General features: G+C 35.2%; 4 protein-coding genes across 4 annotated transcripts; all 4 read left to right on the forward strand.

Annotated features, from left to right (window-relative positions):
- Positions 1-2,597: 2,597 nt before the first annotated feature.
- Positions 2,598-3,536, forward strand: LOC134718245 (uncharacterized). The gene has a single exon (XM_063580741.1). It carries the CDS (start codon positions 2,598-2,600, stop codon positions 3,534-3,536), a length of 939 nt encoding a protein of 312 aa, XP_063436811.1.
- Positions 3,537-4,591: 1,055 nt separating this feature from the next.
- LOC134718246 (uncharacterized) lies at positions 4,592-7,380 on the forward strand. The gene is made up of 3 exons (XM_063580742.1): positions 4,592-5,794; positions 6,077-7,222; positions 7,372-7,380. Exons 1-3 carry the CDS (start codon positions 4,592-4,594, stop codon positions 7,378-7,380), a joined length of 2,358 nt encoding a protein of 785 aa, XP_063436812.1.
- A 19-nt stretch (positions 7,381-7,399) lies between these two features.
- LOC134719840 (uncharacterized) lies at positions 7,400-9,000 on the forward strand. The gene is made up of 2 exons (XM_063582785.1): positions 7,400-8,668; positions 8,841-9,000. The coding sequence occupies exon 1, from the start codon at positions 7,403-7,405 to the stop codon at positions 8,381-8,383; it is 981 nt and encodes a 326-aa protein (XP_063438855.1). The 5' UTR covers positions 7,400-7,402; the 3' UTR covers positions 8,384-8,668; positions 8,841-9,000.
- A 7,607-nt stretch (positions 9,001-16,607) lies between these two features.
- On the forward strand, positions 16,608-18,128 carry LOC134718247 (uncharacterized). The gene is made up of 2 exons (XM_063580743.1): positions 16,608-17,455; positions 17,717-18,128. Exons 1-2 carry the CDS (start codon positions 16,608-16,610, stop codon positions 18,126-18,128), a joined length of 1,260 nt encoding a protein of 419 aa, XP_063436813.1.
- The last annotated feature ends 9,831 nt before the right edge of the window (positions 18,129-27,959 follow it).

Raw genomic sequence — 27,959 nt, forward strand, 5'->3', positions numbered from 1 at the left:
AACGACGACGGACGATCTTTCAATCTAAAATGTGTTTCATAAATTGATTTTTTTTTATACCAGCGGATGTGACGTAACATGATTTGGTGGTACTACACCTAAAGACCTTTTTGTTCAATAAAGTGATTGTGACTTTTTACAATGTAATACTGGTTATTACAAGCTTAACTGTCAAGTTTTGTCCGAATCAGTTCAACAGTTTGAGAAAAATCTAGTATAATGAAAGGCGACATCTCCAGTGATTCGAGCAAAATTTCTTAGTGTTACTGTTGTACATTAATTAGGAGTAAGATACATATTACGATTACAATCTAAGTAGTATATTGTCGTTTCTTTCCCCGGTATATCAGATTCCCATGAACGAAGCACGATGCTATGAACACATAATTTTGACATGTTAATGGCCCAAAGAGGTAATTTGAACGCTATTAATGTAATAAATGTCTTTTAATATGAATAATTGATATATTCGCATAGTCATTTTGATTTTGTGTAAGGTTTATATACTGCGATTTGTTTATATTTGGTATGCAACAGGGGTTTTGCATTGAAACTTATTTACGGTTCTTTTTTTTGTCTACTTTCAGTTCTTACGTAAACCTCACGTAAACCTGCGTAAACCTGCATAACAACGTATACCATGAACTTTGTATAATGTTAGACAACTGGGTGAAATATGCGATGCACTGTATGTTTATTTGACAATTGCGACATGAATATTAAAAGTCATGAATAAAGTATCAGAACTTTCAGTGTATTTTTCTTTGCGACGCCCACAGCTACAGTAAGAACTCTACATCATTGACCTGTCTGAAGTGTGAAGATTGCGACACAGATTTGAAGAATCCATGTGATGAACAATTACAGATTGAAACTACATGTTGACAATTTTATGACAATAATAATAATGTTACTAAAATGTCTTTGTTGATAACTTGATATTTTGTGATATACATTGTATTTTGTGATTTATATATATTTTGAAATAATTGAACATGATGTCCCGAGGCGATGTCGAGGGCGATATAATTGAGGCTAGCGGTGTAACTCGTACTAGCACGCGACAGCGAGGTTTAACCGATAAGGGATTTTTGTGGCAAGTTAATACTTTAGAGAAAAACTTTCGAAAGGCAGTTTCTTCATGGAAGTCATGGTCAAACAAAATAGAAGTACAATTAAGTGACACTAAAGACACAAATATCATTCGTGAACATCGAAATATATTAGTTGAAAACATGAATCATTTAACTAGTGTTTATAAACAATTATCAAATCTTATTGAAAATGAAAGTGAGTCACATGGTCATCCGGAATTAATTAGTGACACTGATATATTTAAGCGATACGAAACTTGTGAAAACTATCACGCAGATCTCATGAAAAGAATAACGACTCGTGTTCAGGAAATTGATAGAGACAATGTAGAAACTAGAGGTTCATATACATGCAAGTCGAAATCTAGTCATTCATCTCGTTCACATAGATCAAGTGCATCACAACGGTCACAAACTGCTTCGCGAGCCGCAGACTTGAAAGCAAAATTAAAGTACATTGAAATCGAGGCGAAGGCGAAATTAGATTTGGAAAGAATACAAACAATACGTGAACTAGAGGCTACCGAAGCCAAGCTAGATGATATCGATAAAGCTAGTCAAGGTTCAGACTTAGATGAATTAAAGAAATCACTTCCGCAAGATAATACTCTTGATAAATTTCTTCAACACGTTAATCCGTATGCTAAAGTAGATACTGACATTGAAAATATTGAGCATGATGATTTTGTAAGTACTCTGCCAAGGTCAACAGTACCGAAGAAGTTGAATATTGACCATGATCAAGTTCAGTCAATACAAGTTATAAGTATCCAGTTCAAGGTTATTCCGTCCCAACTGCAAGTCTACAAGGTCAAGGTCGATTTGTCTCAAATGTCGATCAATTTAGGCAAGCTAAGTCTACATCCAACGTCCGTCCATCAATATTAGATCAGTCTGCATTAAATGTAAGTCAGTCATTTGTACAAAGTGAAAGTTATGTGCCAGTAATGACACACATGCGTTCTGAACCAGTAGTAACAAACGTAAATTCTATGCCAGTTGTGACAAGCGTAAGTTCCGCAACTCTTAATCCATCAGCTATAACATTTGTACCTCAGAATGAAAACACTGCTAATGTTACAGGACAATACGTTCAAATTGAATACCTTACGAAATCACTCGCCGAACAAGTGAGTCTCAGTCGGCTGCCGCCACCCGAACCGTCAGTCTTTTTTGGTGATCCTTTAAAATATCCTGCGTGGAAATCATCATTTCAAACTCTTATTGAACAACGAAAAATTCCGACGTTTGAGCGTATACATTATTTGCGAAAGTATGTCGGAGATTCAGTGCGAGAGGTAATTGAAAAATTTCTAATATTGTCTACCGAAGACGCTTACGATGATGCAAAGGAACTCCTTGAGAAGAGATTCGGTGATCCGTTTATTATCAGCAATGCATTCCGTGATAGGCTCGATAATTGGCCGAAAGTACCGTCTAGAGACAATATTGCTCTAAGAAAATTTTCCGACTTTCTAAAACTGCTTGTCTGCGATGAAAACTATGGGAACATTGAACGCGTTAAACGACAATAGAGAAAATCGTAAACTTTTGTCAAAATTACCAGATTGGATTGTAACACGGTGGTCCAGAATCGTTGCAAAACACAAAGACGATAAGCGTGAATTTCCTTCATTTCAAATGTTTGTAAATTTTATAGAAAAAGAAGCAATCATAGCAAATGACCCGGTAACGTCAATACAGTCCGTCAGATCAGAAACTACAAATAGCACTAGTGACAAGTTTAAGACAAATCGATTTCAGCATGGTAAATATGATAATCAGCGTAGAAATGTTCTTGCGACAGAAACTTCGCGAGTGCCTGATAAAAACAATAACAGTTACAACAAGGATCTAACATGTACATTTTGTAAGAAAACTGGTCATTTCATCGATTCATGTTATCAGTTTCTTAAGAAGTCAGTGAATAAGCGAAAGAACTTTGCGAAAGAAAACGGACTTTGTTTTGGTTGTCTTGGATACGGACATACATCGAAGAAATGTCAAAAACGTAAAAAGTGTGAAGTATGTTCAAGGTTTCATCCAACGTCTTTACATGGTGACTTTCACAAACCGATCATTTCCGTCAACAAGGATAAACCGTTAGAAACTAGCACCGGAGCCGTATTCATGAACAATACAAAAGCAAGTTGCAAAAGTTCTATGATTGTGCCTGTTTATGTGTCGCATTCAGACGATCCAGATTATGAAAGACTTGTTTATGCTTTACTAGACACACAGTCCGACACTACTTTTGTTTTAGATGAAACACGCCGTGCGTTAGGACTCCGTGGAACAGATGTTAAACTCTCACTATCTACAATGCATGCAGAAAATCATATAGTTGACAGTCGTAAAATAAAGGGTCTAGTGGTAAGGGGATTTGACAGTGAAGTTAAAATACCGCTTCCGAACGTATTTACTAGTGTTGTCAACGGTTAACCGGTTAACCGGTTAACCGGTCGAACGTCGGAATACCGAATATTAAAAACGCTAACCGGTTAACCGGACTTTTTTCAATTTTGGTAGATATGATATAAATTTATCTTGAAATCATCAAATAGTTATGTTTTATTTAAAATTGTCATGGTGGTAATTAATTTGACAGATGAATTGTCCAGTATATTGATTGCTATTGTTAATCCTAAAACATAAAAAAAGAGCTTGGTCAAGATCTTAAGGAAACATAATTAGTATACATGTTTTTTTAACAGTAACTTGAAATCAGTAATGCGATTAAATTTTACTAATTACTTCATTATTTCATTGTTGATCTAATATTGTGTACACCTACATCTAAATGTGCAACTGCCGAAGTGCAAGACTTAGTCTTAACTTAAACGAAATACTAACTTAAAACTTGTGAAATGCAAACCAATGTGAATGTACTCAATGTATACGTGATAGTACGAGTAACATGCTTAAAGAAACAAGCAAACAAAGCATAGAAACAGGTCGGACGGTGACCTATTGTTGTTAATGTCTGTGTCATTTTGATCTCTTGTGGATAACTGTCTCATTGGCAATCATACCATATCTTCTTTTTATAATCATTTATTTCAAAGTGAAACACTCCACATTAATTTCGGAGACAACAAGAGAAAAGGAAAGAATAATCGGTTTCAGACATATTCAATTCTACGAGACCAAGAAGTTTTATTTTTATTTTTCAATGTGAAGTTGGTACAAACTCTATAATAGTTGATACGGTGTAATTGATAATAAAAAGTCAAACTTCGCCAGGAATCCTAACAGGCAAGCTTTAAATGATACCAAAGAACAAACTTCCATTCTAAAAGCATAAATTTATGACTTGGATAAAAGGTCAAATTGACACTCATACCGCAACTTTTATCTTTGTGTAGGGTACTATTGATAAGGCTTTCAAAAACCAACTTAAATTACCGGTTAACCGGTTAATCGGTCGAACGATTATCCGAGTAACCGGTTAGGCAAAAGTGTACGATTTGACAACACTAGTATTTACACGTGACATCATGCCAGCAAACCGATCTCATATTCCAACAGCTGAAATGGCACTTCGATGGTCATATTTAGAACACATTGCAGAAAAATTGATGCCCGTCCAAGATTGTGAGTTTGGGCTTTTGATTGGTTACAATTGTCCTCGTGCACTTATTCCACGTGAGGTAATACCTTCAATTGATAATGGACCGTATGGACAGAAAACTGATTTAGGATGGGGAATCGTTGGTATAGTTGATCCCTTGCAAATAGACAACTGCGACTCGATAGGATTCAGTCACCGTACTCTTGCTCTTGAGGTTCCGAATGAGTTATCAATTAAAAGTGGAGATTCAGAACATGTTTACTTTTCGTTTGGTTCGAGCGTTAAGGAAATAATTCCAAGTGAAGTTGCCCGCATGATGGAACTTGACTTTTCGGACAGAAATGTTAACAAGATTTCATATTCTTATGATGATAAAAGATTTATTTCTATTCTTGATGAAGGAATAAGTGTTGAAAATGGACATTATGTTATGCCATTGCCGTTCAAAGATAAAAATCCGCCTAACAAGAACATTGCAGTTACACGTTTAAATCAATTAAAAGGTCGTCTTCAGAGGGATAAAACCTATCGTACACATTACTTTACAAGCATGAATGACTTTATCGAAAAAGGTTATGTAGAAAAAGTTGAATCGTCTAAACAGGATAACGATGGTCATGTATGGTATATACCTCATCATGGGGTATACCATAACCAAAAACCCGACAAGGTGCGTGTTGTATTTGACTGTAGTGCTAGATATCAAGGTCATTCTTTGAACGATCATTTGTTACAAGGACCTGATCTAACCAACAAGCTTATTGGAGTACTGTGTAGATTTCGGAAAGAAAACATAGCTGTGATTTGTGATATAGAACAAATGTTTCTTCAGTTTAACGTAAATAAAGATCATAGAGACTATTTAAGATTTTTGTGGTGGAAAGACGACAATCTTCATGAAGATCCTATAGAATATCGTATGAATGTTCACTTATTTGGAGCCGCTTCTTCTCCTGGTTGTGCCAACTTTGGTCTGAAAAGAGTTGCTGACGATTACGAAGATGAGTTTGGATCAGATATTTCAGACTTTTTGAGATATGATTTCTATGTTGATGACGGTCTGAAGTCCGTTGCGTCCGTCGATGATGCAGTAAACTTAGTACAACGAAGTCGAGAGATGTGTAATAAAGTAGGTTTAAAACTACATAAATTCCAGTCTAACTCGAAAGAACTTTTAAATCTAATACCAAATGAAGATAGAGCAAAAGATCTAAAGAACTTAGATTTATTAAATGACAAACTGCCGATTACGAAGACTCTAGGCATACAATGGTGTATCGAATCCGATTCTTTTCAATTTCGCATTGAACTTACAAACAAACCACTCACGAGACGAGGAATACTTTCAACGTTAAGTTCCGTGTAAGATCCCTTGGGATTTCTTTCTCCTTTCGTACTTCTGGGTAAACAGATTCTACAAGAATGTTGTAGCGATCAAATTGATTGGGACGAACCGCCTTCTGAAATTTTGATACAAAGATGGCAACAGTGGCGAAATGACATTCAAAATCTAGCGCAACTAGGAATTCAGCGATGTGTAAAACCGAAAAACTTTGGAAATATAACAGTATGCGAGCTTCATCATTTTTCTGATGCTAGCACTTTAGGTTATGGACAATGCTCGTATCTCCGATTAATCGATGAAAATGGACTTATTCATTGTACACTTCTAATGGGAAAAGCCAGAGTTACTCCACGTCGTTTATTAACAATACCTCGTTTGGAATTGTCAGCCGCTATTGTATCAATCAGAATAAGTCAACTACTGAAACAAGAACTTCAATACGAGAACATTACTGAGTGGTTTTGGACTGATAGCAATATCGTTCTTGGTTATATTGCGAACGATAACCGAAGATTTCATGTATTTGTAGCAAATCGAGTACAACAGATTAGAGAACATTCTAGTCCAACACAGTGGAAGTATGTAGACACGAAGGAAAACCCTGCAGATGTAGCCTCACGAGGAGCAAGCGCAAATGATTTGGTGAAGAATTCAAATTGGTTTACCGGACCGAAATTTTTATGGACACTTCAATCCTTTGACGCAGATGCGAATAAACCCGATTTGTCACTGAATGACCCTGAAATACGAATAGTGAAGACATTTTCTACTAAGATGGATGTTATTGAATTTGCGTCTTTGATAGAACGTTTGGAATATTTTTCTAATTGGAATCACGCAAAGCGAGCTGTTAGCATTTGCTTTAAACTCAAGGACACACTTAGATCTCAGACTAAGAGTAAAAACCAATCACCTGTGAGTACATTGTGTGTAAACGACATGCAACGTGCAGAGATTGAAATTATCAAACAATTGCAATCATCGTCATTTAGCGAAGAAACAGCTGTTTTACAATCGATTGGTGAAGGTAAAACCTATGAAGATAGACAATCAACCCGAATTCGAAATATTCATTTGAAACGAACTTCATCATTATACAAGTTAGACCCGTTTCTAGATTCCGATGGAATTATTAGAGTTGGTGGTCGTATTCTACGAGCGGAGTTTAACTTAGCAGTTAAACATCCAGTGATCATTCCTAGACATTCACACGTAACAGAACTAATCATACGACATTTCCACGAGAAAGCCGAACACCAAGGAAGAGGCATGACAATAAATGAAATACGTGCGAATGGATTTTGGATAATTGGTTGTAGTACTGCCGTTTCTAAATATCTAGCAACATGTGTTATTTGTAGAAAACATAGAAGTAATACTCAAGAACAAAAAATGGCTGACTTACCGATTGATAGGCTTGATCCAGTACCGCCTTTCACTTATAGCGGAGTTGATTTATTTGGACCGTGGTACATTAAAGAAGGACGTAAAGAACTTAAACGCTATGGTGTCTTGTTTACGTGTCTATCATGCCGAGGAGTACATATAGAGACAGCAAATTCACTCGATACCAGTTCATTCATAAATGCGTTACATAGATTTATAGCCATACGTGGCCCTGTAAGACATCTAAGGTCAGATAGAGGAACCAATTTTATAGGTGCGGAACGAGAATTGCGAGAAGCTTATTCAGAAATGGACGATAAAAGTATAAGACAATTTCTTTCGAATGAAGGATGTGATTTTGTAGAATTCAAAATGAATGTCCCATCTGCCAGTCATATGGGTGGAGTTTGGGAACGTCAAATCCGGTCAGTTAGAAATGTGCTTGCGTCACTAATGCATCAATCTGGTACACAATTGGACGATGAATCTTTGAGAACTTTTATGTGCGAAGCCGCAGCAATTGTGAACAGCCGTCCTTTAACTCTTGACAATTTGAATGATCCGTTATCAGAAGAACCCCTAACGCCAAATCATATACTTACGATGAAGTCAAAGATTATTCTTCCTCCGCCTGGACAATTTCAAAGAAGTGACATTTACTCTCGAAAACGCTGGAGGCGAGTTCAGTTCTTAGCCAACGAGTTTTGGAATAGATGGAGAAAGGAGTATTTGTCTAATCTACAATCTAGAAAGAAGTGGACTGCTCCTAGACGAAATTTGCAAGTCGGCGATATAGTTATGATCAAAGATGAACAAGCCGCGCGAAATCAGTGGCATCTTGGGAAGATCAACACAGCACACGTAGATGAAGATGGACTTGTTAGAAAAGTGCGGGTTACGATCGGTGCTCAAATTGACAATAGTGGAAGGAGGAATTCACCTCTTCAGGAATTAGATAGGCCGATTCAAAAACTAGTGTTAGTATAAGAAGTAGGGGAAACCGAGGAAGTCCCCACCGAGGAGCCGAATGACATTTAGTATGCGATGTTCAGTAATGGTAGTATAGTGGTTATAAGACTATGATATTTTGGAAAAATTAAACATTAATTTTGGGGAGCCATGTTACTGTTGTACATTAATTAGGAGTAAGATACATATTACGATTACAATCTAAGTAGTATATTGTCGTTTCTTTCCCCGGTATATCAGATTCCCATGAACGAAGCACGATGCTATGAACACATAATTTTGACATGTTAATGGCCCAAAGAGGTAATTTGAACGTTATTAATGTAATAAATGTCCTTTAATATGAATAATTGATATATTCGCATAGTCATTTTGATATTGTGTAAGGTTTATATACTGCGATTTGTTTATATTTGGTATGCAACAGGGGTTTTGCATTGAAACTTATTTACGGTTCTTTTTTGTCTACTTTCAGTTCTTACGTACACCTGCGTAAACCTGCGTAAACCTGCATAACAACGTATACCATGAACTTTGTATAATGTTAGACAACTGGGTGAAATATGCGATGCACTGTATGTTTATTTGACAATTGCGACATGAATAAAGTCATGAATAAAGTATCAGAACTTTCAGTGTATTTTTCTATGCGACGCCCACAGCTACAATCATATACAATTATCCAAAAAATTGTCAAATTTACAGTAAAATGTTGAAATGCTTTTTAATAAAGGTCAAATCTGAATAAATATCTAAAAAGTAGTAAAATTTGGTAAAACAAAAATGTTACCGAGGAAATGTTCGATTTTTATATAAAACTGTGGTGCTTCAATTTTACTTCATATACATTTATCTTTACATTTTAGAAAATTGTCTTGATCAAATGACCGATTTAAGGTAACATAATATACAATTATCCAAAAAAAATGTCAAATTTACAGTAAAATGTCAAAAAATTAAAAGATGACCCCGATAGTGATTACTACCTATTTAAAGTTATGGATGTTCCTCACGTTCTTGGTTTCGACACACTAAAGTCATGGGGCTCCATATTGCCAACTGTTATCAGTGGATTGCATTATAATAATAAAACATCATCACCCCTACCGTAAACTTGTATCGAAAAAGGGCAATTGTTCGAACAGAATCGATAGTTTATTTATGTTCCGAAATTTACGTATCTAGAAATAGATTCATGGCTCTCAGTCGTAAGGTTTGTTTTCTTCTCAAAATTAATATCGCAGCCAAAAAGTAAACAAAAAACAAGCAACTACTACATCAACAGACCATGAAAGATTCAGAGATGTGACAGACACTGAATTAGAATAATTAATAAAGGAACAAGAAAGCAAAAATACATCTCACCACCTTTCAATCATATTTGAAAACTAAGCATAATGATACCAGAAAAATTAATGAAATCACTCCGCATGAATTGGACCACTTTTTAGGTTTCTTTTTTAGCTCACCTAAGTGAGCTTTTCTCACCACTTGGCGTCCGTCGTTAACTTTTTACATTTTGAACTTCTTTTAGAGAAACGCTGAATGGAATGAAACCAAACATGGCATGACTCTTCCTTATGAGGTGCTGACGAAGTGTTGTTACTTTGTAGCCGATCCATCATCCAAGATGGCCGCCAGCGGGGGACTTACTTTAACATAGGACCCTATGGGAAATGCATACAAATGACTTCTTTTAGAGAACCACCAAATGGAATGAAACCAAACATGGCGTGAATGTTCCTTATGAGGTGCTGACCAAGTGTTGTTACTTTGTAGCCGATCCATCATCTTAGATGGCCGCCAGCAAGGGACTCAGTTGAACATGGGACCCTCAGGGAAATGCATTCAAATAACTTCTTTTAGAGAACCACTGAATGAAATAAAACAATACATAGCATGAATGTTCCTTATGAGGTGCTGACCAAGTGTTGTTACTTTGTAGCCGATCAATCATCCAAGATGGCTGCCAGTGGGTGACCTTTGAATGAAATCAAACATAGCCTGAATGTTCCTTCCTTATTAGGTTGTGTTGTTACTTTTAGCCAAATTTGATATTTGTTTATATGATTTACAAAAAAACCAAGTAGAATCAGGTGAGCGATACAGGCTCTTGAGAGCCTCACGTTATGAGTGCCACAAAAGAAAGACAAAGCAATGGCACTATGGAATATGAACCAACATCGTTGACATCCATCCAACAAAGTATCAGTCGGTATCTAAAAGTCAGCAACTACCAATGCGACATCATTACGGATGATGAATTAAAACAAAAAAACACAAACTTTGAGTGCAAAATTTTAAAACAATAAAGTCTCTTGTATTTTGAAATAAACCAAATGCTGCTGACCCATTGATGACATAAATAAGTTCTTCTCTCAAAATGTAATGGGTGCAACAACTCCGCGCTCTCTAATGAATACAATATATATAAATAACAACTACCACTTTGGTATACGGGGCAACAGAACATTACAATTTATGTTGGAGGGGATATAACATTGATTGTGAACACACATATCTCCAGTATTGTCGTGAGCAACAAATTAAAACAAGACAGGGTGACAATCTTTCCAATTTACGAAAAACCGGACCCATTGCAACGGAGAATAAAAATGACAACTCTAGATGTGCAGTATTTGCATACAAACTTTTAAACAAACAAGATCAGAAACAATGAAAAAAGATGATTCCCAATTTTACAAACAATCAACAACATTTCAAGATAATAAGTATGGCTAAAAATTACTTTGGTATAAAGGTCAAAGGTTCGGTACACAATCAATTTCAAAAATAATAAATATTATGGCAACTGAAGCACTGTCTAATAACAACAAGAGGCTCACAGGTCACAGTGCAAGGAAAGGGTCGATAAAAAACCAAAAAGATTCAAGAGTTCAGGACATCAAAATGTGAACAGTCTCTCCTCATATTCAAAAAACTAGCTTAGAGCAGCAGAAAAGACTTCTTTAGTGTTATCAAATTCATCCGCATTTGTGTTCCCACACATTTCGTCCCACTGCCTCTACTTGAACCTCCGCGATCTCCTCTCCGCATTGTCGTAAATGAAATCGTTCGTATATATATTCTCGTTTGGTTATAGTCTTTTGCAATATCGGAAATACATGTGTTGACAATGTGACGTCAGACTTCGGTTTTTCTCCGGAAATTGCCGATTAATATAATCGCATTAGGTGTGATTACTAATGCAAAACTCACCTGTGTGGAAATCGTTTTTAATACGCGGTTTATTTTAATCGATTACTAAATTTATTTGAAAGAGATGAAACCATAAAAAAAAATTCGACATTTAGACTGATATGACACTTTAATTACATCTGTGTTATATTGGCGTAATAATTGATAAGCCTGTAGATAAATAATTGTCGTTGCGATTGGTTCATGTCTGTCATATTGGTTTTGCGTACACCCTTTTTTAATTGCACTCGCCGTAGTGGAAGGAGCATTAGTTCAACACTTGTCCGTCCGTACGTCCTGTCATACGTAAGTACATCCCAACATTGGTTTCCATATCTAACTTTTGTTGGACTCGACCAAATGTTAGGAAACGTATACTTATCACAACACACAAATCGAGTTTAAATTTTGAAGGCTTCACTTTTACCGTTGGAGAGTAATTAACCTTTACAAAAGGAAATATCGCTAATTTATCGTTTCAACAAGAATGAAAACAATATTTTAACGTGTATACCCGAGTGATCAAAAGGTTAAGTACCGAAACAAACAAATTCAAGTTTTCAAAGTATATCCCGAAAAAACAATCAGAATCGTTATTAAACCAACTTATTTACGCGGATACTTTATTTCGGGTTTTACCCTTTCTTGACCACCTCGCGGCTATTTAATTTCGCGATTATCTGATTTACTTGATGAAGTTTATTAAGGAAAGATCAAATATTGACATATTCGCGCCATTTTTCTACTCGCGAAAGTCCCGAAAATAAGTTGGCTTACAGTATTTGCAAGTCACTCCAATATTTAACAATGATAACCAAAACATATGATGTATATAACTACGTCACAAGAAACACTTGCAAGCGCACTATAACACGGTTGATTTATACCACAGCCAGGTAGAATTAAGTTAAAAAAACACACGTTTGAAATATATCTTTGTACAGTACAATGAAACAATACAAGTAAAATGGCACCGTCAATCTGCAAAGCATAATGGAATAATGTCACTATCAATTTGCACTATCTGTCAAATTGATCACTAGGTAGCAAAATGAAATACATTTTATAATCACTTTAATACGACAATAACAGAATACACCAACATTGCAAAATGAATTATTAATACTATATACTATTCAAATCAATTAACCCAACTTTACTAAATAAAGTAGCAAATTGAACACGATATATTTTCACTGCCAAATAGCTATCATTATTTATTCCCTGGATATATTATTCGCTGCAAGATATTTTCTTTTATTTAGTTAACTTTCCTTAACATATTCGATAATTTCCTCTCTACACTGGTTTGCTTTCTTCTAATTTGAACTCAGAGCTGCAACCCTCCGTTTGCCATCTGATGCATCCATCTTGACTGCTTCTGAGCAATAATTTTGGCTTTGAAATTTATTGCTTCTTCAAAAAAATCCAAATTTATTATATGTTCGGATTTACTTTCATGCTTACAAGCTATACGAAATACTAAAATTAAAAACCCAACAATTATCAAACTTTTATGGGTAATGAGGAATTTAAAAATTCTTCTGAAAGAAATAATATTTCTATGGGTTCCGAGTCATGTTGGAATCCTTGGAAACACAGCTGTAGACCTTGAGGCATAGAATGCCCTGGGTGACCCTGTATCTAACTGTGATATACCATATACTGATTTTAAATCTAATATTAGAGGATATGTTTTTAATATATTGAAAAATAAATGGAGTAAAAAAGATGATATGCAAGTATACTATTAAACATGTTTTAATTAATTGTATTGACTTTGCTGATATTCGTAAGAAGCATTTCAATGTCAATAATATGTATGATTTATTCAATAATGTTCCATTTACAAATATTGTTGCTTTTTTAAAAGAAATTGGAATTTATTATAGAATATAAGAATGTTATTATATTGAAATCGATTTTAATTTTTATCACGTTATTTTACTGTTGATTTTTATTTGTATATAATAAATTTGCTTTAGTCAAGAATTTTAGTATATTGAAGGACTTTTGCCTTATTTTAAAAATATGCTTTAAATTATAAAAATTATTCGAATTAGCTCTCGCCGCGATATAGCCTGTTTGTGATAATGCGGCGTAAAGCAACCAACTATCAATCAATCAATCAATCTAATTTGAACTACATATTATTCCATTTCGTTTCATCGTTGTTGGTGTTGCCTTTTCAACAATATGCCTCTGCAAACTTTTCAGCAAGACTTGGTATTAAAATGACATCTGAAAGCAGATTCTCTTACTGCTTCTCTTAATTAACACGTAACAGTTGTGGTAGATTTATCATCTAATTCATGAAACTCAATAGGGTGGGTTGAGCTGTTGTTGTTCTTTCTTTTCTACGATAACTCCTCTCATGTTCCTTTATTCTATTCTTTTTCAATAATGATTACTTTCAGATGTTAATAATACATTGCCATCTTTTTCTCTGGCTTTTCAATTCATGCTGTGCAATGAATCTAATATCAGCTTTATCAACTATCCAGCCTCATTTAATATTAGATGTTCCTGCTGAAATTTTTTCAAGATCAACAAGTGTATTATATATAACCTGCGATTCTCTTACATCAAATTGTATTAAAATATAAAAAAAAATGTGTGGGAATATAATCACAATGAGCAAACTGGTGTAAATACAGTTATTAGAAATGCTAGAATAAGTTACACTGTGACTAGGAGTTTTGGTCCTCAATGCTCTTCAACTTTTGGATTCGAGCGTCACTGTTGAGTCTTTTGTAGACGAAACGCGCGTCTGGCGTATATAGTATATACAAAAGTTAGTCCTGGTATCTATAATCAGTTTATTTACGGCTATCATTTGGGGGCAGTTCTTTCGTTCCGTGCTCTCTTCCCCTGTCCTGGTTTTGTAGCTATACGCTTTGCCTTTCATGTTAATTTTCCATCTGTTGGCACAATCTTTTCGGGCACACACCTTTTCTTACTGTCTCTCAGGGAATTGCTGAATGCACAAAGCTGTTGACTATCGGACTTCTGTCGCCAAGCTAATTCTGGAATCAAAAAATTACAATACATAGGAGTAAGTCTGTAATTCCCACTGCTGTATAAAGATCTCTTGGCGTCATCAACCACGTTGTAAATTGAATCTATAAGATCAGGTGTTCTTTTCGGTTTCCAGTTGACAAACATTGTTCATTGATTCTGAATTGTTGTTGGTCCACAGTTCACCTTTGAATTGTTCCTCTTGTCTTGGGTTCGTTACAAACTCGTCGATTTTGTTCTTGTAGAATTGAGAAAAGTATTTGTTAAACTTTTAATTTGAAGAAACAGTGTTGATTTCTGATGATATCCTATTAAATTCATATCTGTCCTTGGCGTTGACTTGTCACTTTTCACCAAAAACATTTCGGATATTATAACTCGGTCGTCTGTTTCCACGGCAGCTACGTCGGACATGTAATGTTTAAGATTGTCTTTAAAATGTTTCGTGCATAGATCTCTTTCTGAAAATGGGAATGATGCTTCTATTGCTTTGGTCAATGCTTTGTCGTCATCACTGCTAAATTCCATTAAAGAAGATATCCAAAGATCGACATCTACGCAAACTGGCGTTTCTAAAGCTGCAGAAATATAATAAAAAAAATTCGTCGGTATGACCTGTATGATGCATCTTGTTGTAAACATATCGGGCTAAAAAAAAATGGATGATCTTTTGTTTCCTTCTTTATAAGTCGGCAATTCTTACAAACTAATGTTGTAACGAAGAAAGGTCCTAAATTAATGGTGCGGTCAATTCCCAGTCTTCCCATTTTAGATTTAATGAAATGGTCTAGAAGTTGTTCGCTGGTGTAACATGTGATGGATGGCACTTGGTTTTTTGGATGACCGACTTCTTGTATAAATGAATGAGTGTCTTTCATGACAATAACTTCAAGTAAATTCGTCTGAAATATTATAATTTTGAATGTTTACACGTTTCTCTTTCTTTTCGTCTCTATACTTTATATTTTTGATCTGTTTTGTGTCTCCAGAAGCCAAATTGATATCAAGTTTGTAGATGGTCTGAATAAATCTGTTGCAGTTTATTTAACTTTACGTCTGCATGGATTTGCTGCATGGTTTGAGAGTCTGTTTTTATGAATAGCGCATTGCTAACGGGTGGATACTGCCCAAGGTATTCTCCCATTGTTCAAACTAAAATGAACAATTAATTAAAGTTTCGTGTTGGTAATCACAGGACCATTGCCACACATTCGTTGGTCTTGCTCACTTTTCCTTATTATCAGTTCTATGATGCGTTTTATTACTCTCTTTATAGGTCATTTCGGTGGATCGCTATCCTTGCCGTGGTCGGAGGGCTTGCGTGTCTCAGTGACCCCAAGAGCTATGCCAGCTGGAGCTTCGTCTCCTGGTAGGGTTACCCATGCTGGACAGGTCGAAGGGTAGAGACCAGACTAAAGTGATCCGAACATCGTGAGATGCCCGATGTTTTAAATAAAATAGGCTCTCCAACCCGTTTGCCGTGGGTTGCTACCCGTGTCGGTGGTTGACGAGATCCTTGTGGATGAGGGCTATAGCCAGACTCCTTACGGTCAGAAAATACCCGGACGGACGAGACTATAGTTCAATAAGCTGCTTTGGCTTCGAAATCATCTAAACGGGAGGTCGGATGGACCCGGTTCGATCAATCGGCTGGTCATGTCGAGCCCTTCAGTTAATCCTCAACAATAAGCTTTCTTGTTACAATTTTCATAATATACACATGTATTTTAAATTAAGCTATTTATATTTTGGATAACTGAAGAAGGCGATGGCTCATGGGTCAATCAAGTGGTACGCTTTCTTTTTCGCTTGATGGATACGCTCTGCTTGAGTATACTATTCTTGGAACATCTGATGCTTTCCGCAGTGGATCTTGGGTGCTGATTTTGAGGACCAGCTACATTATATTTGGAGCTCGTTTTCAGCATTAGCACTCGATCCCGGTTCGCCACGGAAACACAGCATCGCCCTTGTAGGCACTCCGAGGTGGGTGGATGGCAAGAATGGTGAATCTTTCTCCTTTCATATGGCACAACAAAACAAACCCTCTAAATCAGCTTTAATACATAAGAAAAGAAAATGTGATGATTCAGAGCCCTGTCGGGAAGATGACAGTTGGCCCAGATTTATTGTAATAAAAGGAACAGAAGAAAAACCAATTTCAAAAATATCGCCCTTTGTAATTCACAAACAAATTCAAAGCGTTGCTGGTACTGTTAAAAAAGTTTCAAAAATGAGATCTGGCAATTTGTTGGTTGAATGTTCCAACAAAAGTCAATCAACAAATTTACTTACAATGACTACAATAACAAACTTTCCTGTTTCTGCCTCTCCTCATAACAGTTTGAACAGCTGTAAGGGGATCATTCGAGACAGAAGTCAATACCTTGGTGACCTTACCGTGGAAGAAATCGGTGAGGAACTTTCAAGCCAAGGTGTAACTAATGTTATTAGATTTCAAATTAAAAAGAATGGAAATATAATCAAATTAAATACTTATCTTTTGACCTTTAGAACTCCAACTCCTCCTCCATCTATTACTTTAGGTTGCTTCGGAATCAGAGTTGACATGTTTATCCCAAACCCAATTCGATGCTTTACTTGTCAAAAGTTTGGTCATGGAAGCAAACAATGTCGTGGTAAGCAGAGATGCTTCAAGTGTTCTGACGAAGGACACGAGGGAACAAACTGTCACTCTGAATCTTCTAAATGTGTAAACTGTGGTGAATCCCATTTTTCATCGTCTAGGGACTGCCCTGTTTACATTAAAGAAAAAAATATTATTAAAATTAAAACAGAAAGAAACATTAGTTACCCAGAAGCTAAACAGATAGCTTCTGTTTCGAATGATCTCCTTGTTTCAAACAGACCATCGTACGCCAGCAAAGTTGTCCGCTCATTCAGTCACGAGAATACACAAACTCGCATGACTTGGCCAATTGATGCGGACAATTTTAAAATGCTACCTGTTGAAACAGAACCTACCGATAGAATATTAATTCCAAGAAAACCAATATCTTCCAAAACCAGTACTCAGTCAACTCAATCTTCCCTACAGAGCTCACTATCATCACCAAAAAAAAATGAGAAAAAAAATAAAAAGAAAAAAGAAACAGTAGAAATACACAATTGGAGCGGTGAATCTGTCTGGGATCTTCCCAATGACATAGATGATTCTTCCACCTCCAAAAGTCTTCCTTCATCTGCATCCAAGAAGGTATCTTCTTCGTCCAGTACACAGTCTACCAGAGCCCCATCTCCTCTTCGTTCTCAAGAAAAGAAGGATGTCCAAAAGAAGCCAGGAAATACATCCTCTCAGAAGTCTTCTGATTCGAGGTCGCGGGGTAGGGGTCGAGGCGGAGTAACACCAGCTGCGCGTAGTCCTGAAGATCGACGACTCTCCTCGCACAACAGATTTTCAACACTTATCATCGAAACTGAAATGGAAACTGAAAGTGTTCCGCCACCCGAAAGATCACGATCTCAGGGTGAGCGAAATAAGAATGCTGGCAAACTCGACAGCATTCGCCCTTCTTTTAAAAAATAATGACAAATATAATCCAATGGAATTGCCGAGGTCTTAAAATAAATCTTCTCGAGTTAACACTTCTAGTTCAGTCTTTTTTACCTATTGCATTTTGTCTTCAAGAAACTCATCTAAAAGAAAGTGACAACGTATCTTTAAAAGGATACAACATGTATAGCACATTTTCTAAGGTAGATGAACGTGCTGCAGGCGGATCATCAATTTTTGTGAAGGACAACGTCATTCATAGCACAGTCCAACTCACAACGGATCTGCAAGCAGTTGCAATTCGTTTATCATTAGACAAAACAATTACATTATGTTCGATATATATTCCACCTAATTCAATTATCGATAAAGCAAAACTCAAAAACCTCACTGATCAATTACCCTCACCATTTATACTTATGGGCGACTTCAATGCCCACAATCCATTATGGGGTAGCAAGACTCATAATGCCAAAGGTAAGATCATTGAGGACTTTGTCTCTCAAGAAGGATTATGCATTTTTAATGATGGATCTAATACGTATCTTCATCCTGGAAACGGGTCTTATTCTTCTATTGATATCACTATATGCGATCCCTCTCTGCTTCTGGATTATTCATGGCGTGTTCATGATGATCTATGCGGAAGTGATCATTTTCCAATAGTACTTGAACATCTTTTTAATTCTGCCCAACAGAGAGTACCACGTTGGAAACTTGACAAGGCGGACTGGTCCCTGTTTGAGAATCTCTGTCGAGCGGAACTTCAGTCAAAGATGTTTGAGACTGTGCAAGATCCAATTTTAACTTTTAATACAGTTCTAACGTCAATTGCTGACAGAACTATTCCTAAGACCTCGGCAAATCCAAAACATCCCAGTAAACCGTGGTTTGATGACGCATGTGATCAAGCCATAGGTGACCGTAAAAAATCTGAAAGACGGTTCAATCAACAACCAACGACGGAAAACTTGAGTAATTTCCGTATTTTTCGCGCTAAGGCACGGCGGACTTGTAGGCAAGCCCGACGAACATCCTGGAAAAAATTTGTCTCGGGGATTACATCTCGCACTCCGATGACAAAAGTTTGGAATATGGTAAATAAAATAAAAGGTAAAAATTCTAAAGCCACTGTAAAACATTTGAAAGACGGCAATACTTTATTAACATCTGAAAAGGATATTGCCAACAAACTTGGTGAAACTTTTGCAAAGTCTTCTTCTTGTAACAACTACAGGGAAGACTTTAAAAAAGTTAAAAAACAAAAAGAAAAAATTAAATTAAATTTTAAATCAAAAAATGGTGAAAATTATAATAAACTATTTTCTCTTGAAGAACTTAAAACATCTCTGTCAAAAGCCCATGATACAGCTTGTGGGCCTGATAATATTCACTACCAACTCTTAAAACACTTGCCAGATTCCTCGCTAGAAGCTCTCTTGCAGCTCATGAATAACATCTGGGAATCTGGTGATTTACCATCAATCTGGAAGCTTGCAACCGTCGTGCCTATTCCAAAACCAAGTAAAGATCATACGGATCCTATTAATTATCGACCAATTGCTCTTACCAGTTGTGTCTGTAAAACACTCGAACGGATGGTCAATGATCGACTTGTTTGGTTCCTGGAATCCAATGGGCTATTAGCCAATATCCAGTGTGGATTCCGACAGGGTCGCAGTACTCTTGATCATCTTGTTCGATTCGAATCATTTGTCCGTAATGGTTTTGCGAAAAATGAGCATGTGGTGTCGGTCTTTTTCGACCTTGAGAAAGCCTATGATACTGCATGGAAATATGGTATTTTAAAAGATTTATTTGATATGGGGTTGAAAGGCAATATGCCTAATTTTATTTCTAATTTTCTCTCGAACAGACAATTTAATGTAAGAGTTAATTCGACCATGTCTGATCTATATGATCAAGAGATGGGTGTCCCTCAGGGCAGTATTTTATCTGTTACATTATTTAGTCTTAAAATCAACAGCCTTGTTGAAGTTTTAAAAAGTAATATTGAAGGTTCATTGTACGTTGATGATTTTTTAATATGTTACAGAGGCAAAAATATGAATAACATTGAAAGACAATTACAATTATGTCTTGGAAGAATTGAAAAATGGGCCTCAGAAAATGGTTTTAAATTTTCCACTTCAAAAACGGTCGGGATGCATTTTTGTAACAAAAGAAAATTGCATCTTGATCCAGAACTAACTTTGTACGGCAACCCAATTAAAATGGTTGATGAAACCAAATTTCTTGGTTTACTTTTCGATAAAAAGTTAACCTTTCTACCCCATATCAAAATGTTAAAAGCGAGATGTTTAAAAGCTTTAGATATTTTAAAAGTTGTCGGCAGCACTGACTGGGGTGCTGATCGCAACATTTTACTCAATTTATATAGATCTATTGTTAGATCTAAACTAGATTATGGCTCTATAGTGTATGGCTCTACAAGGAAGTCCTACATACAGATTCTCGATGCTGTGCATCACCAAGGTTTGCGTCTCTGTCTTGGCGCATTTAAAACCTCACCAGTTGAGAGTCTGTATGTAGAGGCTGATGAGCACTCACTCACTGACAGACGTTTGAAGCTTGGACTTCAATATGCTGTCAAACTAAAAGCCCATTCAGATAATCCTGCCTACAGCTGTGTTTTTAATCCGATTTATGAAGATATTTTTGCAAAACATGAAAATAAAATTCCTCCACTAGGTTTACGTTTAAAACCACATTTAGCTTCTTTTGATTTAAAATCTGTTGCTCAAGTTCAAACTTGCAAATGTCCTCCATGGGAACTTCCCAAACCAAAAATGATATTTGATCTCCGTGAACACAATAAAAATAAAACAAATCCTCTTTTAATTCAGCAACACTATGCTGAAATTAAAGCCGATTATCTAGATTTTTCAACTGTCTATACTGATGGATCAAAAGATGGTGATAGAGTTGCTTCTGCTGCTGTCTTCAGGGACAGAGCTGCAACCCTCCGTTTGCCATCTGATGCATCCATCTTTACTGCTGAAGCAGAAGCAATAGTTTTGGCTTTAAAATTTATTGCTTCTTCAGACAAATCCAAATTTATTATATGTTCGGATTCACTTTCATGTTTACAAGCTATACGAAATACTAAAATTAAAAACCCAACAATCCTGAAAATTTTATATGTAATGAGGAATTTAAAAATTCTTCTGAAAGAAATAATATTTCTATGGGTTCCGAGTCATGTTGGAATCCTTGGAAACACAGCTGTAGACCTTGAGGCAAAGAATGCCCTGGGTGACCCTCTATCGAACTGTGATATACCATATACTGATTTTAAATCTATTATTAGGGAATATGTTTTTAATATATTGAAAAATAAATGGAGTAAAAAAGATGAAAATAAATTGCATGAAATTAAACCTAATTTAGGCAAACCTTTTAATAATATTATGTGCAGAAAAGATCAGTGTGTTATTACTAGATGCCGTATTGGTCATACTAGAATAACACACGAGTATCTTTTAAAAAATGAAGATGAACCACACTGTGTTCCTTGCAACTGCAAATATACTATTAAACATGTTTTAATTAATTGTATTGACTTTGCTGATATTCGTAAGAAACATTTCAATGTCAATAATATGTATGATTTATTTAATAATGTTCCATTTACAAATATTGTTGCTTTTTTAAAAGAAATTGGAATTTATTATAGAATATAAAATTGTTATTATATTTAAATCGATTTTAATTTTTATCACGTTATTTTACTTTTGATTTTTATTTGTATATACTCAATTTGCTTTAGTCAAGAATTTTAGTATATTGAAGGACCTTTTGTCTTTTTTTAAAAATATGCTTTAAATTGTAAAAATAGTCGAATTAGCTCTCGCCGCGATATAGCCTTTTTGTGCTAATGCGGCGTAAAGCAACCAACAATCAATCAATCAATCAATCGTATAATGACCTGCCGACATCATCAGTAAATTTGTCATATGAGGATTATTTTAGAGCATGTACACCACCTTCTTGACGATTGAAATAAATATAACATTCCAAAAACACCTTATTTTAAAGTGTTTCGGGACTTTCTAAGTGAAAGACCTCGCTTGAGTATAGTTTCTCAATGCCATCCTCAGAGTGTATCGTAACATCCCTTCCTTTCCTTTTTTTTATATTTTCACATGACATGATTTAATGTCTTAAACTCTCTATCCTTCCTTAAGCTAAATTCCAGTTTGTTTGTTTGACAAGTCAGATGACGAGATAATGCAGCCCTGAAACTGATCGATGTTGATTTAGAATATTCCGTGCCCTTTATAGTTTGAAGGCTTCATACCAACATTTGTTAGTTTTGTATGATTAAAACATTTTAGTTTTAGGCGTGGGATGTTATAGACCTCTTTTTGGTCTTTCTGGTTATCGGAATTGCACGACATAATTGAGTCTCTTTATACATGTGGTTGTAAAATGTCAGACGAATTAAATTTTGATCGTAAATCGTGACTTCAATCTAATAGTCCCTCCCTCCTAAGGAACAATAATAAGGATTGAGGTCTACGACAAAAGAAACATGGAACCACTGATATGAATTACAGGCTTTTGACTTCAAACAGGCACATGCATAAATAATGTGGCAGGGTTACACTTCCCCTAACCTATGATAGTGGTATAACAGTACAACATAAAACTCTAAAAATCAGTTGAAAAGGCTTTAATCACCAGATGGACAAAAAAAAGTGGACGTTGCAGGGTACTTATACATCTCGACATAATAAGAATCAATGAACAGATATGAGAGTACTTGCAGTTATCTGACAGCTGAGTCAAAGCCACCAACAACTGATAAAGAAATCATGCATCCACGAAATGCCAACTAATACGGTAGATGTCATATATACACTTGCGAGAGGTATTCCTATTACTGTGGATTCATTACTATTCGTTGGATACCAATTTTCGTAGATTTCGAGGGTACCGGTGAACAACGAAATCAAATGTTCAACGAATAACAGATTTTCAATAGGCTTTGAATATAGAGATTGACAAAACCACGAAATCAAATGTCCACGAATATGCAAGTTTATAGCAATCCACGAATTTGATACCCACGAACATAAATGAATCCACAGTATTAGGACAATCCATAAATCTGAACACCTTTAATAAAATTTGCGATAAGGATTCATCTGTTGAAAAAGGCCTTGCTGTTAGACAACTTGCTTTAGAACATCCTTTTCATCTGAGAAGAATCTATCTGTGATAGGAGGGCTGCACACTTAAAATCAGCATTCAGAAAATATGTCTTGAAGGACATGATGTGTACACTGCAACTGAATTTAAAGAAGTACTTCAGATATGCAGTGTTAGAAATGAACTTTATGTTCTTATTCAATACTTCAAACGATCTTAAAGCATTTACAAAGTAAAAACTCAACACAGTTTTTGGTTATCAGCTCGTCCCGACAGCACAGAAAGCTTATTTTTATTATATACAATAAACAAATGTCAAATTTGCTGTCATCGACCGCTGCCATCACATATAAACACAATCTACAATAGAAAAATGTTCTATAAGTTGAAGAAAAAATCTTTTCAATTTACATACATGTATCTAATGAACTATTTTCTACATAACATACTGATTCACATTCCTATGAAGTCTTAATAAAAGGGGTGGGTGGGTGTTAAACGAACCTTTCTGTCGGATAGGCGAACCTCGAATGACAATTCTAGACTATCTTATTATAATTTTAGCGCTAAAATTTTAGCATGAAGTTATCATGATTTATATAACTTAAACCGGTAATAACTTACTGATAGTCCAATCAAATTAAACATAAACATGTTTTGATTTAAACGTGTTAAAAGTAAACAAATACACGTGTTCCCGAGTAACCTTTATAAATACATTTATGTTCTTATTCAATACTTCAAACGAACATAAAGCATTTACAAAGTAAAACACCGTTTTGGTTATCAGCTCGCCCCGAAAGCTTCGATTGATAAAGAAAGGGACATAAAGACAAAGGGGGAAATATTTTAATGAAAAATAAAGGCAACAGTAGTATACCGCTGTTCAAAACTCATAAATCCATGGACAAAAAACAAAATCGGGGTAACAAACTAAAACCGAGGGAAACGCATTAAATATAAGAGGAGAACAACGACACAACACCGAAACGGACCAAGCAACATACAAAACACCACGAGAATAACAAATATAACATCAAAACCAAATATATAAATTAGGGATAGACAAGAACCGTGCCACGTCTTATCTCAAAAATAAGAGAAAACACAAACGACTCAACGTTAAAATACAACACACACACATAGAAACAAACAATATTATAACAATGGCCATCTTTCTGACTTGGTACAGGACACTTTTAAAGGGGACTTAAAGTGGTGGGTTGAACCTGGTTTTATGGCATGCCAAACCTCGCACTTTAATGGCACAGTTAAATATAACATTGAAATGAAAACAAAATATTACAGGACTACAATACAAATAAAAAGCAGAACATATTAGACAAAGAAAATCATGATTAATAGATAACAAAAAGCATCAGGTTTAAAATTCAATACGCCAAAAACGCGTCTAGTCCACACGAGACTCACCAGTGACGCTTAGATATAAAAGATCGAAAGTGAAAAAAATACAAAATTGTACAGCACTGAAGATCAAAAGTTGAAAAGGTTTTGCCAAATACGGCATTTTTTGTATGCCCAGGATAAGAACATTCATATTATATAAAACAATTCAAGTATTTGAAACCATCTGTTGGTATATATATGTTCTTAAACGATACATTAAACCAATTCTAAAAGACATTTTAGAACCCATGAGGTATATTTGATAATACCATGACAAACAATTATCAATAGTTACTTCAACAATTTTTCATAATCAGCATTTTCTAACCTACTAACATAGATTTTGATTTACCTTTTTTATTAACATATTATTATCTTTACACCATTCTGAAATATTATCCACATTTGTATTTAATATAAGAATTATATTACTTATTGATTTAGATGAGTAATGAACCGTAGCATCATCTGCATATATAAGTCATATAATACTGTTCAGTATTCATTTAATATACATGAAATAAATTTACAAGAAAACTTAGGAAGTTAATCATATATAAACCTTTCATACACATAGTTACTGCCTGTCGTGGAAGATGTTTCACCAAAAAATGTAACCTAGAACCACCGTCCATGATTCAAAGTGAATGACTTAATAAGCTCATTGATCATACACGGTTTCATTTAATCAAGCATGCATGAATTCTTATTTCTAAGACCCATCACAACCAATATAGCATATATATTTTATATTTACCCCACTAACCATGCAAATAAAATACAAGGGGAGCAAAATCCTCAAAAAAAAATAATCTGAAAATGTTCACAAGACAATCACTAAAAGAAGATTTTATTTATCATTTTTCAATTTTTCAGAAGTATTTCCACGTGGTGGTTTGTTGAATGCATATGGGAAGAACTTATGCTATGCAAACGCCCTTTTACAGTGTTTAATAATGGCCGACCTTCATAAAGTTTTCCAATATCATCAAAATTGTAAAGGTATTTGTTTTTTTGCTCCGAATTGAAAAAATAAAACTGGTGTATTGATTTGTATATCATAATATATTGCTGAGAAGATAATATGTAAATAATGAACGGAATTTTAATTCATGAAATTTAGGGGCATATATGGTAGTTTATAAATTAGGTGGTCATCTCAAAAGCCTCTCGTTTTTATACCCCTGCTCCTGTTTTGCTTTAGCCTGTCCATCCGTACATTCTTTCTGTATGTATGCCATATGGTGGGATATACACATTTTTAGGCAATTCCTTCAACAACTTCCTGTTAAAAAAACACCTTTATTATCGTATTTTTTTTTATATTTCAGTGCCACAAACATGTTTTACATGCTGTTTGAAAGATTTTATGCAGACAGCTCCAGTTACTGCTGAACCACTATGTAGAAAAATGACAGGTATAAATCAGATTCCTTTAGCAGTTATTTAAAATGAATCCTTTTACCTCTAAAACTGATTTTGAGGTTCTGTGACCATAGAATAAAGGTGTTTGGATTTGGAGTTATGTTTTTTGTCACGTTCACATCAACATCAGTGCATACAAAAATTCAATTATTTTTTAAAATAATACTATACATTTCGCAAATTTCAAATAAACCTGCAAAGTGGAGCCCTGTAGCTTAATTTTGAACACATATTCTAACATTTTCAACAAGTGATACATCTGTCAGTGCATATTTGTTCCTTATAATAAAGTTCCAAAATGAATAGAATTTTATATTGCACAAGCTTACGATATATATTCTATGAGTGACAATATTCACGCAATAACCCTTTTATTGTATTATAAAATAATTTTAACCATTTTTGAAGGATAATGAAGTAATAATTTTGAAGGTATATTGCACTCAGTGCAATATTTGAATATTCAGTATTGCATGCTAGTTTTCCATTGCTTATTATTTGAAAAATTAAATTGCTATACAATAGAATATAATATTTTTTCTTTAGGAACATATAATATAGAAATTCTGTCACATTACATATCCTCTGCATTAAGATATGCATTTATTAAAGCTTTTTCACTATATTATTTTCTCTAAATTGGAAGGATTTTGGCCGTAGTATAAAATAGGAGAGCAACAGGACTCACATGAGCTATTTTGCAAAATCATGGAACAAGTCGAAAAAAATATTTTCAGGTAATATAATTGAGGTTTAAAAAATAGAAACAATATGATATTTACTGTATAATAAATCCAAAAAGCATGGAAATGGGGAATGTGCCAAAGAAACAAAAACCGAACCATTGAAGCAAAAGATCTAATGAATCTAGTCATACCAATATTTTTTTTTATTATACTTCAGCATGCTATCAACAGAAGGACATATTGTAGAGGTATGCAATGAGTATTCTTTCTAAATAAAATCTAGGACTGCCATTTGTTATGGTCCAAACATTGATTGATTTTTGGTTGCTTAAAGTCCATTGGCAAATATTTCATGCATATTCAGGATGAGAATAAGTTCACAATAAATACAATAGGTAGGTTGATACAATAGAGGCCATCTGGGATGATGGTCGGGGAAATTTGGACTGCCACTGTAGAACAAGGGTATATTGGATAGGGACAGAAATTTTGCCTTGCAAAAGGCCACCTACGGACCCCTCAAAGAGTTGTTGCAAGGGTTCTTAACGTGCAAAGAGCGTGGCACTCTCTTTACTCGAGGCATCGGATTTAACGTTCCCCTTCTGATCGGACGTGACTGCGAACTTGATACATCCCGGAGCCAAACGGACGCCCCACTTCGGCAAGCGTTTTACTGCCGGTCGGGAGAAGACCAGGTGACCATATTTCTATACCCCAGTCACCATTTGGTTATATGGTCCCAACAGTTTAGGAATATAAGACTAGCTTTAAGCGAAATTGTCCACACAAATGAATGATTACCGTTAACCATATAAAATGTACTCTTAATCCTGTTAATTGAAACCTATTAATTTTGTCCAAAATGCGTTCCAACTACGTGGAAACCGTAATGGGTGGCATATTTGTTGGACTGATAATATATTACCTTTTCAAAAATTATATAATAACAAAACACATAAACAAACAGGACATTCACAATTAAATTAACCATTTAAAACACTTACGTGTCATAAGATATGTTTTGAATTCTTTCTTTTTGTGGGATCAAATACCTGTATCTGAGCCTGTTGAACCTCACGATACGAATGACTTTTCTTTTACACGGCCGAGTAGAAGTGCTGCACTGGACAACATTCCTACGTCTCTTTCTCAGCCCGTAGATGTTAACAAC

Source organism: Mytilus trossulus, chromosome 5 (assembly GCF_036588685.1).
Source record: "Mytilus trossulus isolate FHL-02 chromosome 5, PNRI_Mtr1.1.1.hap1, whole genome shotgun sequence".
NCBI lineage: Eukaryota > Metazoa > Mollusca > Bivalvia > Mytilida > Mytilidae > Mytilus > Mytilus trossulus.

Coding starts and splice junctions, on each gene's coding strand:
- LOC134718247 (XM_063580743.1), top strand. CDS start 16,608: ATGGCACAACAAAACAAACCCTCTAAATCAGCTTTAATACATAAGAAA. Junction 17,456..17,716: donor CTTGTTTCAAACAGACCATC/GTACGCCAGCAA, acceptor ACACAATTGGAG/CGGTGAATCTGTCTGGGATC.
- LOC134719840 (XM_063582785.1), top strand. CDS start 7,403: ATGGCTGACTTACCGATTGATAGGCTTGATCCAGTACCGCCTTTCACT.
- LOC134718246 (XM_063580742.1), top strand. CDS start 4,592: ATGCCAGCAAACCGATCTCATATTCCAACAGCTGAAATGGCACTTCGA. Junction 5,795..6,076: donor GTCGAGAGATGTGTAATAAA/GTAGGTTTAAAA, acceptor CTGGGTAAACAG/ATTCTACAAGAATGTTGTAG.
- LOC134718245 (XM_063580741.1), top strand. CDS start 2,598: ATGGGAACATTGAACGCGTTAAACGACAATAGAGAAAATCGTAAACTT.